Source organism: Rhinatrema bivittatum, chromosome 14, assembly GCF_901001135.1.
Source record: "Rhinatrema bivittatum chromosome 14, aRhiBiv1.1, whole genome shotgun sequence".
NCBI classification, from domain to species: domain Eukaryota; kingdom Metazoa; phylum Chordata; class Amphibia; order Gymnophiona; family Rhinatrematidae; genus Rhinatrema; species Rhinatrema bivittatum.
The window spans coordinates 7,778,899-7,791,912 of NC_042628.1; the positions used below are offsets into that span (position 1 = coordinate 7,778,899).

A 13,014-nucleotide genomic window follows, 5' to 3' on the forward strand; every position below is an offset into this window, starting at 1 on the left:
ACAACAACAAACCTTTTCCATTGGAAAGAAGTCAGTAGAACTAGGGAACATGTAATGAAACTCCAGGGAGGACGACTCAGAACCAACGTCAGGAAACATTTCTTCACAGAGAGGGTGGTAGATGCCTGAACTGCCCTTCCGGAGGAGGAGGTGAAAACAAAAATGGTGAAAGATTTCAAAGGGGCATGGGATAAACACTGTGGATCCCTAAAGGCTAGAGGATGGACATGAAGAACTGAGTGCATGGGGGTAACTTGCTGATGGGTGGATACTACCCTTAACCAATAAACCTTTTTGCTGTTGATGCAACTCCATCATTGCTCTCTGCTTCAATGGCAGGGGAAAATATGAAAAGGGGAATTAGATTCTGACAGCAAACAAGGACATTGACTTTGTGGTCTGAGAAAACAATTAAGCATGGGGGTAACTTGCTGATGCGGCTGTTACTACCCTTAGCCAAAAAGCCTGAAACTCTTGATGCAACTCCAACATTGCTCTCTGCTTCAACAGCAGGAAGAAACAGGGAATTGGACCCAAACAGCAACCAAGAAGGGCCTTGACTTTGATTGAGAAACTGAAAAGCATGGGGGTGACTTGTATGGCGTGGCAGACTCTACCATAAGCTTGCTGGTCAGACTGGATGGACTGTTGGTCCTTTTCTGATGTAATTTCTATGTTTCTATGACATTACGAGGCCTTTTATGAAAGGCTTCATATGAAGCACACACTACATAAACATGAAGGCCATGCTGGTATTGCTGACTATTTAGCTTATTATAGAGCCTTGTGATTAGGCATGAGAAAGGTGGGTGCTGGGGGGAACTAAGCGGGGATATTATGTGCTCTTCTACCTAAGATAGAGTTCCACCAAAGAGGACAACCACCACCACCAAAAAAAAAAAAAAAAAAAAGACTGCTCTGGATAAGCCAGCAGTCTGGACTGATCCTGGTACGTACAGGGAAGGAGAAATCTTGTAGGTGGTCACAAATGTAGCTGCACCTGGGATGCGTAATAGTGTGGGCAGAACAACTGGGCAGACAGAGGCGCAGAATGTCTTTTTCTGCTACTATGACAGAAGTCTGGGCAGAATTCCGGTTTCTATCTGTAAATGGGAGGTAAACAAACTGCTGCTAAATCTTCCATGTAAAACCAAATGCCCACTGGGGATTCAAGATGTTTCTTCAGATCCAGCCAGGTCTACTGTTCACCGAGTGACTGGGCATGGGAAGACTCCCAGCCAATGTAGTATTAGAACAATCTCATGTACCCTGACTGAAGTTTCCTAAGTCTTGGCTACCAGAAACAGGGAAGCCATGTATGTCTATCATATATCATTTTCCTCCCAATTAAGGGAGAAGACAGTCACTAAACTGCCTTTGGACCTGTTCCTGAAGCACAAAACCGGCATCTTTTTGTTTAAGATTATCACATATAGATCCCACTGAAGGAAAGGCTGGTTTGCTACTTTTTGACCCCAGGACCATTCATGAAGGGGTCCAGCATATTGTAATTGAGTTATCTACCAGGATATTTTCTCTTTCCTGCTGTTTTACAGTTTTCCAACACAGGAAATTGAAGTCTGTTAGGGCCTGCTTCCTTCAGTAACACATAACTGTCAGATTGCTACACTGACATGATTTTGTTGATCATTTAGTTTCTGAAGGTTTTAATGTGTTTAGAATAGACTATCCTAATGTGAAATCTTTTTTTCTTGATTAGATGTTGCAGTGGGGATACAGAGACCTCTTGAGACAGTGGTAACACTCCTGATGATGATCCATGATGGACGTCTTGTACAAGAATCTGAAACACTGGTCGGCTTCATAAACAGTCGAGACCAGAAAAATAACCTAAACCAAAGGCAGACGTTTTCTTTAGAAAGACAATTCCAGCAAAAAAAGAAACATCAACTTGGCCACGGCCTACCTCAGTAAAGGGATGGCTGCAATCACCGTGATGATGACAAAATTAAGGAAGTGAAGAAAGAACTGAAATGTTTAACTAGGGATAAGAAGAAAAAAGGAAAAATTCCTTTTCCTGGAAAGCTTTCCAGATGTTCTGAAACTGGTCATATGACCCTTGCCCTGAGAAACACTAACACACATCAAGTGAATTTTAAAAGCCTGGTGTGTGCATTAATTAGGGGGGTGGTGTGAATACCGGATTTTAAAAGCCACCGAGATCCGCGTGCATCTCGAAAGTCTTCAAAAAGGGGCGGGGCATTTCGGGGTGGGAACCAAAGATGTGGGCGTAAATACCGACGTGACCCCTGCCGCATAACTTTACTTCTGCTATGGATGCCGTGTAAGCTAGGAGGCAGATCTGCAGGGTTTTAGGGTTCAGGGCAGGCTATAGAATCAGGAGGGGGAGGGGGGTAGAGGAACTGGGAATGGCGTCGGCACGCACCCCTTTTAAAATTCCTCAATTTACAGGGTAGAAGCGGGATCTACGCGCATTATCATGCGCCCACTTAAAATTTGGCACAAATGTGCGCGCGGCCAGACTATTTTATGCCATGTGCGCATACGCCTGCGTACGTTATAAAACGGCTGCGTCCCTGGGTGCGCTGGTTTGAAAGTTACTGTCAGTTTCTCCGAGCATACGTTATCATGTCCGATGCTCACGGATACGTCCCTACGAAAGGGCTGAATGGAGACATCACAAACATGCCAGCTAGGGTTTACTCAGCCCTGAAGCACTGCTGATGAAACAAGGGACCTGTGCTGGGTTCTGAAGCTCGAACAGCAGAATAAATATTTGTGGTGTTGTGGATTACGCAACTTATAAAATTGATAAAAAAAAAAAAAAGATTTTTCCTTACAAAATGTGCAAAGTGAAGCAAGATTTATGATTAAAATATGAGCTGCTAGCCACGAAATAGCTGGCATCATGCTCAATGTTATGAAGATCTTCAAACCCTTAATATTTCTATACATGGTACACAGTGTGGTGGGTTTTGTTAAAAAAAAAGAAATTAAAAATTAAAAAAATTCTGTTCAGAAATTCTCCATTAGTGGTTCATTTTTCTTGGAGCTAAAGTACTCAACATCCATTTTACTATGTTCTATACCACTAAGTTACCACAAGAAAATCCTTCCAGACATGCTAAGAAATCAAGCATCACTGATAATCTTGTATTTCTGTGTTATATCCATAGAGACCTAGTAGTGCTGTCACAGGAGGGTTTGGGGGAGGCCTGGAGGTAAGAGAGATCCGATGGCTCATGCCATTAATATCACAGCCAATGCAGAGGGGAGCTAGGGCAGATACACCCCTGGAGGAAGGGGCAGTGCAGGCCTTACCTTTGCAGTGTCTGTGTAGCACATCCAGTGCAGCGATGAGAAACTCGTGTGCATCCTGCTGCTCGTACCCTGCTAAATGCCGCGCATGTGTCCAGACCAGGTGCAATAACCTATAGGGAATGTGAGGAGATCGGTGCCCAGAGTAAAACTGATAAAAAAAAAAAAATACACACAAATAGGTTGTTACCTGATTTTAGTGATCAGCACCAAACATCAAATCACTCCTCCAATACAGGCTGCATTAGGAAAACGGACACTCAATATTATCCCTGTGTGTATTCATTTCACCTTTCATGTGGTGACTATTGATCACGTCACAACAGTCCAAGCTGCTCCTATAATTCAAATGCCAGTTTCTCTGCTAGTGCTGTACTGTGCTAAGAAGCTCCTCAGTAAAGGGATGGCTGCACTGCCTCCATAGCATGCAAATTTTCTCTCATGCATATTCATTGTGGGTATCCTGAAAACCCGACTGGCTGGTGGGCCCCCAGGGCAGGGTTGGGGGACCACTGCCGTACACGACTGCCAACCATCTCTTCCAGCTAGCAATCAGTGGCAGCTCCCCTGTGCAAGGTGGAGGGGAAAAGATAAGGCAGTCAATTGGGCTAACTACCACCGTATAAAGAGAAGGGAATCTCTCGTCCTCACACAAGCCTGTTTTGATCAGTTCTGAATTTTTATGTTTCAACGTTTTCAAGAAAATCAAATTACCTTAACATCTTAGTCTTAGTTGAGAGTTTTATTTATTTATTTTTTTTAAATATGCATATTAAAAAAAACACTTTCATTTTTCGATTGCAACCAGAGTCAAGTGCTTCCCTGCCCAAAACCTGCTAAGTGGCCTGCCAGCTTCAACCAGCTGCCAGGCTCCCCACTCAAAACCCATAGGCTTGTGGCTCCCCTCCCGCACCCTCATCTCCCCCAACGCACCACCATTAAAGCTGCTCAGGTGTCAGCTGAGGACGCTGCACTTACTTTTGAAGCCCCGCTCGTGGCTCCTCGCTTGAAACCACCCAGCAGCCTGTCAGCAGAAGTTGTTTCTTTTAAGCCCCAAACAAAACTGAAAAATGACAGGAGATTCTCCTCCTCCTGCCAAGCCCAGATTTAGGAAACTGACTAGGGGGTCAAACCCTGAAAGCACCAAATACCTGGGGCTGAGAGGAGCCACTTGGCTTTAGGGCTCATCCATCAGTCTCTGAGAAACGGAGAACTACCCTCCTGCCCCATGGCTCTCTGGCCCTGCCTATGGTCACCAAGCTTAATGCTAGTGGGCAAGCACATTCGTTTCCTGGGCATCTCAATACCCCATTGCAGGGAGAAAGGGAAAAAAAAAAAAGGAGTGAAGAAAAGCGACAACACCATTAACAAATCAAGAAGAAAAGGGGAGAAAAGATAATTTAGAAATGCACTGATTGCTTCCTTCTGAGTCATCGTATATTCAGGCCAATACAATGCACACATACCTTTCCATTCAGCTGGTTAGAAAGATTTCTCTTATTGAGAAAAGTGCAAGGAAAGATCCTCCTTAGCTGAGCTCTCTTACTGAGTTTTGCAAGCTTGTGACTCATTTCTCTGCAACAGTGCCTTCTTGTCTGTGCAGCACTGCTGTAGCCAGACAATGCAAAATGGATCGACAGGTAACACTGAAGCCATGCAAGATGACACCCAGGGACTGGAGCCCAGGCTCCTCTGCTAATTGAGATTTGCTGATGCAATCTTTGTTCAACATAATTCAGGGAACTACAGCAACCATGCAACTTTGCAATTCAGCCCAGAGCTCACAGGTCATCTCCGCCAACAGCATAACGCCACCACTCCAGACACAAAAGCAATTTGTGCAAAGAGGTGCCCTGCAACTCTACTGGTGACAACAGAAGGAGAATGCAAAACTAACCCATGAACTTGAGAGACAAGTCAGCCACAGGCTCCGTCTCCTCCAGAGCAGGGGTGCATGTAGATTTTAACTCAGACTGAGTGGGGCAAACAACCTCTCTTTACCTGTCATCATGTATTATATGGGCATAAAGAACAAATCCAAACAAAAAAGAGAAGGAGATATCTTTTAAGATGGTTTTGACCTGAGGAAGGGACTAACAAGACATTTCTTGAAAGCTCGTCAAGAAATGCATTGTTAGTCTAATCCACAGGTGGCAAACTCCGGTCCTCGAGGGCCACAAATAGGCCAGGTTTTCAGGATATCCACAATACATATACATGAGATAGATCTGCATGCTCTGCCTCCACTGTATGCAAAACTCTCTCGTGCATATTCATTGTGGTTATCCTGAAAGCCTGGCCTGTTTGTGGCCCTCGAGGACCGGAGTTCGCCACCCCTGTCAAAAGGTATCACCTTCATATATTTTTATTTGTTAATTTATTACCTTACATTATTTACTGTGTTACCACAAAAAAGAGTTTTCACTTACAATCTGAATGACAGGCACTATGTATCACTTAGATCTGGTGATGCATGTAGATGATGCATGTGGATAACAAATGCACAGGAAGGGAGGGTTCATGGCTGCCAACTCACCCAATTCCTGGAGGGGAATTTCAGGCCAGTCCTGGTTTTGACAAATCTCACCCTCATGCATTCTGGTACCTGCGGAGCTGATTTCAAATAGCAGAAGCAGAGACTATAAATAGCAGAATGCACCAAGATACAAATTAAAAAACCAGGACTGGCCTAAACTCCCTGCAGGAACTGGCAGCTCTGCATTTCATTTTCACTTACAGCTCCAGATTCTCCAACAAACCAGTGAGCCCTGATCTGAAGACTCCAGGCAGAGTTTTGCACAGACTGCTTTAAAACAGGCCTTGAAAAACCAGGACTGGCTCAGCTGTTCCTTAGACCCAGATACTTAGCACAGCTCAATGCTTCCCAAACTGTGGGTTAAGGACCTGAAAGGGGCCAGACAACCTTCAGCTTCAAACGACAGCCCTCTTAAGGCTCCAAAAACATCAGTACAGGAAGGCCGCGAGACAGGACCTTGCATGAATTTCTGGGGTAACAGTAAGCCTGGCATAAGAAGGGATTGGGGCCACTGAACCTTCATTACTAATGTTGGCTGCTGCTTGCAGATCACAGCTGAGCTTGGGATCAGTCATGAGAATAGGGAAGGGGAGGGCTAAGTATGCCTGGACCGCTGAAGACTGCCCTGGCTCTTCTCTCTTCACCCACCACTGAACCGACCCAAAAGAAAAATGTATTCATAGAAACATAGAAATGACGGCAGAAGAAGATCAAACGGCCCATCCAGTCTGCCCAGCAAGCTTCGCACTTTTTTTTTCTCATACTTATCTGTTACTCTTGGCCCTTAATAACCTTTTGGTTCTATTTCCCTTCCACCCCCACCATTAATGTAGAGAGCAGTGTTGGAACTGCATCTAAGTGAAATATCTAGCTTAATTAGTTAGGGGTAGTAACCGCCGCAATAAGCAAGCTACATCCATGCTTATTTGTTTACCCAGACTATGTAATTCAGTCCTTGTTGGTTGTTGTTTGTATAGATCCACTTTTCTTCATTCCCCCTGCCGTTGAAGCAGAGAGCTATGCTGGATATGCGTGAAGTATCGGTCTTTTTCCCCTGCCGTTGAAGCAGCCTGCCTGTCATCAGCCTGCCCCCTCTTTTCACCAGTTGTCAGCCCAAAGGAAAATGTTGCCCCCTGGCGCTGGTGCAGGGAGATGTTGAGAGAAGGAAGGGATCAAAGGAGAGGGTTGGATCAGCTGGCAAGGAAATGGAGGATGAGAAACGGGGAGAAAAATATTGACTGGAGGATGTAAGAGTAGTTTGGGGTTGGAGAGAAGGCGATAAGGTTGGGAGGTGACAGAAGGGGAATAGGGGATAGGGTGAGGAGGAGGAGATGACAGTGGATCACTTGAGGTTTATAAAAGAGGAGGATGAGAGAGGATCGGCTAGGAGGGTGTAAGAGAAGCTGAAAGAGGTGGCCTGGGAGATGGAGGATGTAAGAAGGGGAAAAGATTGAGAGAGGAGGTCCACTGGCTGATGGAGATTGAGAAAGAGCAGCTCCCCATTCTTGTGAGGATTTGGAAAGAAGGTGGGCAATGTGATGGTCTAATTAATGTGAAAAGTCACTTTGTCGTGAACCGAAGCCTACAACTCACTGACTCTTCTGGCTGAAGTTAGGGCTACCAAGAAAAGCACTTTCCATGTGAGATCTCTCATGTGGCTACTCTCCAAGGGCTACTCCAGCACCAGCCTGAGGTCCCACGGTCCAGGAGGCTTTGGCACTGGTGGTCTTAAGTGCAAGATGCCCTTCATGAATCGGGAGACTAGCAGGTGGTTAGATACCAGGAGATCACTGCACGGATGATGATAGGCTGCAATGGCACTCACACAAACCTGCACTGAATCTGTCACCAGCCCCGTTAAATATAAGGAATGGAGACACTCTAGCAGGAGCTCCGGTGATCATTTTTCCTTGTGATGACACCAGGACGACCTGATCTCCGAAGGCAAGTGCAAGGGGCTCAATACTGTCCTTTCAACCTCCATGCAGTGAGATGTAGCAAGGAGTGCATGGGGTGAACCAGAGTGCTGCTGTTCTGCATCAGGAGGCCCATTCTCTGGCCTAGGGGAATAGGCAGAGAGATGGAGAGTCTCACTAGATAGGTGTATTATGATTGTCTGGGCCAAGCCGAAGCTACCAGAATGAGATCCACAACATCCATGATACACTTCTCTATCATTCTGGAAATGAGTGGGATTGGGGGGTAGACGTAGAGGAGCCCCGTCACCTACGACACGAGGAATGCATCCGGAGCGAGTCGCTCCCTGCTGAGATACACAGAGCAGGACGTCCTCACCTTCCTGTTACGCTCCATGGCAAAGAGGTCTATGCACAGAAGTCCCCACATTGCAAAGAGGTCGTCCGCCACGCTCTGGAGAAGTTCCCACTCATGCCAGTGGAAAATTCTGCTTAGTCTGTCGGCTGTGGCGTTTTCCACTCCTGGTAGATAGATCATTCCTCTGCCCACTCCAGGATGTGGACCACTTCCCTGCACAACCTCCAGGAACCTGACCCGCCCTTCTTTGTTTATATAAAGCATCGTGACCTGATTCTCTGTGTGGATCATGACAAATCTTCATTGCAGGAATCTCTCAAACATGTGTGGCATTGCCAATTGCTCGGAGTTCTAGGAGGTTTATCTGCTGCCTTCTCTCCCAGCTGAACCAAAGGCCCTGCGTTAGACCCTGATCCAGGTGGGCCCCCTACCCTTTGTTTGAGGCATCTGTGGTGAGGATTACTTGATAAGCTGGGGGGCGAAATGACATTCCAATGCTAAGGATTGTGGGACACAACCACCAGTCTAACTCCACTTTCATGGCTTGGGTCAGAAACACTCGCCTAGTCAATGGTTGGGAGAACAGAGTCCATTGCGCCTTCAGCCCCCTTTGCAGGTGCTAAATGTGCAGGCAGGTGCATGGCACCACGAAGATGGCTGCCACCTTATGTCCCCAGCATGGTTAAGATGGGGCGGGCCGAGGTATGAAGACTGCCCTGCAGTTGAACGGCCAGGGTGTGTAGTGTCTGGGCCCTGTGGTCCGTCAGCAACATCCTCCCTAGAACGGTTTTCATACAAGCCCCAATGAACTGCAGGTTCTGTGTGAGTTGTAGGCTGGACGTTTTGTAGTGGATAACATCCCAGTCAGCATGGCTAATTCTTGCAGATAAGTAGGATGAAAAACTGCCAGCTCAAATCATCTCCCCAAATAAAACAAAAATCTTGCATGCATATAGGGCAGTAGATCCTGACTGGCTGGCTGATTTGAAGTTCATGTGTGAATAAACACTCGAAGCAGAACATTTATGACTGAATCAAGGAACTTTGCTCATTACTGTAGTAAACAGATTTAAAAAGACCCAGACAATTAAATTCTTCCTAAAAAACCTGGCGCCCCCTTGTGGCGGCAACATGCCATGTGTTTCCGCGACTCTGGCAGCTGACAGTAAGGCTGTACAGATTTCTCCAGCTTCAATTTTGTAACCAAAAAAAGCCAAACATCTCTGAATGCAGTTTCTGCCATGTCAAACAGATTGCTAGATATTCTCAGATATGCCTGCTGCGGATCAGTTTCTGGGGGACACAGAGATGCATTCAAAACAAAGCATCTCAGCCAAGCAATGCACAACTCGCTGCTATGTAAGTAGCAACAGACAGAAGGCTAAACCCATTTAAACATTAAGGGATAATTCTCAGATCTCACAACTGCTCGCTGCGTCATTTCCATGTTTTGGGAGCTTACAGCGAGAGCTGTGTCTGGCGGGGGTTATTGCTAAGCAGCGGACTGGGTATATCAAACCGTATAGATTACTTTATTCTCAAGAACACTTAGGAAAACTTGGCAGCATTCACAGTGGAGGAAAATATACTCCTATATTTTAAAAAGCAAACATGAAAAGGTAGGCATTTTTCACGGATTGGGATGGGTTTTGGGGGGGCTGCAGTATTAAAATGGTTCTTGGATTATGGGAACATTTTGTGAAGCAACCTGTGTACGTTTAGCAGCATTGGGGGGGGTAGGGAAGTTTCCAGACCGGTAATCTAGCCGTGTTAATTATTAATGCTGTTAGATGCCACTGAAAACCGTCCTCTTAAGTGATGGAGCTGCAATGCTAGGACTACCTGACAGCAGCTAGCCAGCTCAAAATGCCATTTCAGAACAAAGAGCCTGCTGTTGCTAGCCAGACAAGGACGAGGAGAACGAGGTGCCATGTGCCAGCTTCAACGGAAGCAATTCATTTTCTAGAACAGCTTTTGTTGCTGGGCTCTGTGGCTAGTGCAAGATTAAGCAGCATGTGCGCCATGCACGGCTCCGTGCGGGCACCAGCTGCCACCAAGACTTGCTCTGTACTTTCAGTGGCAAGACATTCGTGGTGGATTGAAAGCGGTTCCATTTCTTCTGATTAAGCACTCTCTCTCTCTCTCTCTCCCGTCTTATTACGCCCCAGACTAGAACAGGCTCCCAGACACAGCTATCTGCTATCTATTTCACTTTACATGGTACTGCCCCTCCTCTTCTCCAATTTATTTTGCCAGCTTACATGAGGGCACAATACCAATTCTGTCTGTTTTGTCACAGTGCACCGCTAAATGTGGTCATTATCACAGAGCTAATAGCTAAAATGCTAATGCTGGTAATTATCTATTTAAAAAAAAAACAAAACCCACAGCATAGATGGCCACACTTGAAATAACCGCACAGCACTAACTAATGAAAACATAGGGGAATTCCACTCCCTTAGCAGCGGTTCAGGTTTATACAGACAGCTGACATCGCCCTCAGCTTATTTCTTCCAGAAGTATCTCTCTGGCTTCCAAATGCGCATCTGTAGTGGCCATTTATCGCTCACATGCAATTTTACAAGCCTACACAAAACATCCTCCTAAAGGCAGAGCAGAGTTCCTCTTGCAGCAAACTTTCATAAAAAACCAGGATGCAGGGTGCAAGTTGGATATTCAGAGAGTTCTCGCAAGTTAACAGAAAGTTGTCAGTGCTCCACATGTCTCTCTGCCTTAATATTCACGTCCAGGTGTTTTAATCTGCTGCTTCCCACAGCGGATCCCGTGCTAAGTGCTCCTGAATCCTCAGGCTGCCCCACTCACGAGAGATTCATAAAAACCTCTCAGCACAATCTGACACTTCTCACAGCAGACAGCATTTTTAAGATTCATCCCCTTCAGCACCCTTTGGTGTAGCGTTCCACTTTATTTGCTTTGAATACAAACATAATGGGCTCTCTCTCTCTCGTTTAGTCTGGGGATATTCAACTTGAGGCAAACGCACGGTTATGGGTAATGTCAACACTCCACACGTTTTCAAATGAGCGGCCAACCTAAAACCGCGAATCTGTAAAAAAAAAATCCATCTCTTTCAATCCAGGATTCCTTACCAAGGACAGAAATGAGATTAAAGCAGCAGCAACTGCAGCTTAGCAGGAATCATCACAACCTGCAGTACAGGAAAAGTAAGGAACTGCCAGGGTGGTCTTTTTTAAAACCGCTGTTTTCAACGTAGGTAAGGATCCTAGCAAAATTGAAATGGGAAGAGGCCTGGCGTTCTTACCACTGGGAGGGTAACGTGGCTGGGTGCCCTACCACTGCTGTCTGCCACTATTTTCTCAAATCTGTAGGTTTGTTATTGCATAATAATGACTGACAAAGAGGGCACTTCCTGGTATCCATGCCCTCAAGAGCAGAGCGAAAAGTCACGTTTTTAAACAGGAAACGCTCAGCTCTGTAGGGCATCCCATCAATACACACGTCCTCCTTTACTTTCTAAATTTGGTGTTGTTTGTAAAAATAAATAAATAAAGAAAGAAAGAAAGAAATCTTAGAAATGCTATAATGAACGTTCAATTTACTTTTAAGATTAGTGGTTCCCAAACCACAGTCAGTCGGGTTTTCAGGATATCCACAATGAATACTTAAGATAAGTTTGCATATATATATGCTATGCCTATTTTATACTTTTGTTATAAGTTATATGTAAACCGATGCGATGTGCAAACGGTTGTCGGTATATCAAATCATTAAAATAAATAAATATATAAATATATAAAGGGGGGGGGGGGGGGGTGTCGCCAAAATATGCAAACCTCTCTCATATATATTCTCTGGATATCCTGAAAACCTGACTGGCTGTAGGGTTAACAGGACAGGTATGGGAATCACTCTCCTGGATCCAGGGACCTCTGAAGCAAACAATGCTCCATACCATAGAAACATAGAAATGACGGCAGAAGAAGACCAAACGGCCCATCCAGTCTGCCCAGCAAGCTACGCACTTTATCCATTTTTTTCCCCTTTTTTTTCTCTCCCACCTGTTACTATTGGCTTCCAGTACCCTCCAGCCCTAATTCCCCTCCACCCCACCACCAATGTAGAGAGCAGCGCCGTATCTGCATCCAAGTGAACGTCCAGCTCAATTAGGGGTAGCAACCGCTGTAACAAGCAGGCCACACCCTTACCCCATACTCTTACCCACCCCTGTTTTTGTTTTTTTGAGATAGCAGCCCTCCATCCTTCCACTCCGTGGAGGTGGAACACCATCCAATCTCTAACGCTGTAAACCGTTCATAAGGTTTCTAATTAGAACTGAGTGGAGGCGCTATGGGGTCGGTCCACTGTTTTGTTGGTCTTTTGTGTACTTTTAAGGATGAAATGGAAGACGGTTTCTGTCATGTGACTACTAGATCACTACCCAGCGTGGGATTTTGGATGGCTGGAACTTATCCTGTTTTTTGAGATTGGGACTGCTCTTTAAACCTTGAACCCTTTTGCAGATGGCAAACCCCCCGGACCCACAGGACAAGGGCTGGACACCCGAGAGCCCTTTTCTACTCCCTAGAAGAGGCAAGCACCAGTGACAGATTAACATCAAGCACAGGGAGATTTTTATTCCCATTTTGTTTGTGGGGAGGTTTTTTGATCCACCCCTCCCCTCACTGGGAAACAGGGCTGGGACAGCCAGTTTCCTGTCTACCACAGACTTTTCTTCCAGAAAAGTCACAGACCACAGAACTTTCTGAATGAAAGACCAAGATCATGGGGACCCTCCACGGGATCTCCGCCCAAAGGGCCCAGGACCCAGGCTGGGTGACCGAGAGTTAACAACTGGGTCTAAGGGGAATCCCCACGAGTAAGGTCTCCCTTACCAACTCAACCCCAGGAACCTGAAAGGAAGG

At 45.8% G+C, this 13,014-nt stretch overlaps 1 protein-coding gene across 5 annotated transcripts in view; it reads right to left on the reverse strand.

The window, feature by feature from the left end:
• USP22 (ubiquitin specific peptidase 22) overlaps nucleotides 1–13,014 on the reverse strand; it is a 136,709-nt gene that overhangs the window by 18,607 nt on the left and 105,088 nt on the right. For all 5 annotated transcript variants that reach the window (XM_029576575.1, XM_029576574.1, XM_029576577.1 and 2 more), the window contains one exon: nucleotides 3,304–3,451. In XM_029576575.1, coding sequence (XP_029432435.1) covers nucleotides 3,304–3,451 — 148 coding nt within the window. The remainder of the gene's footprint in view (nucleotides 1–3,303; nucleotides 3,452–13,014) is intronic.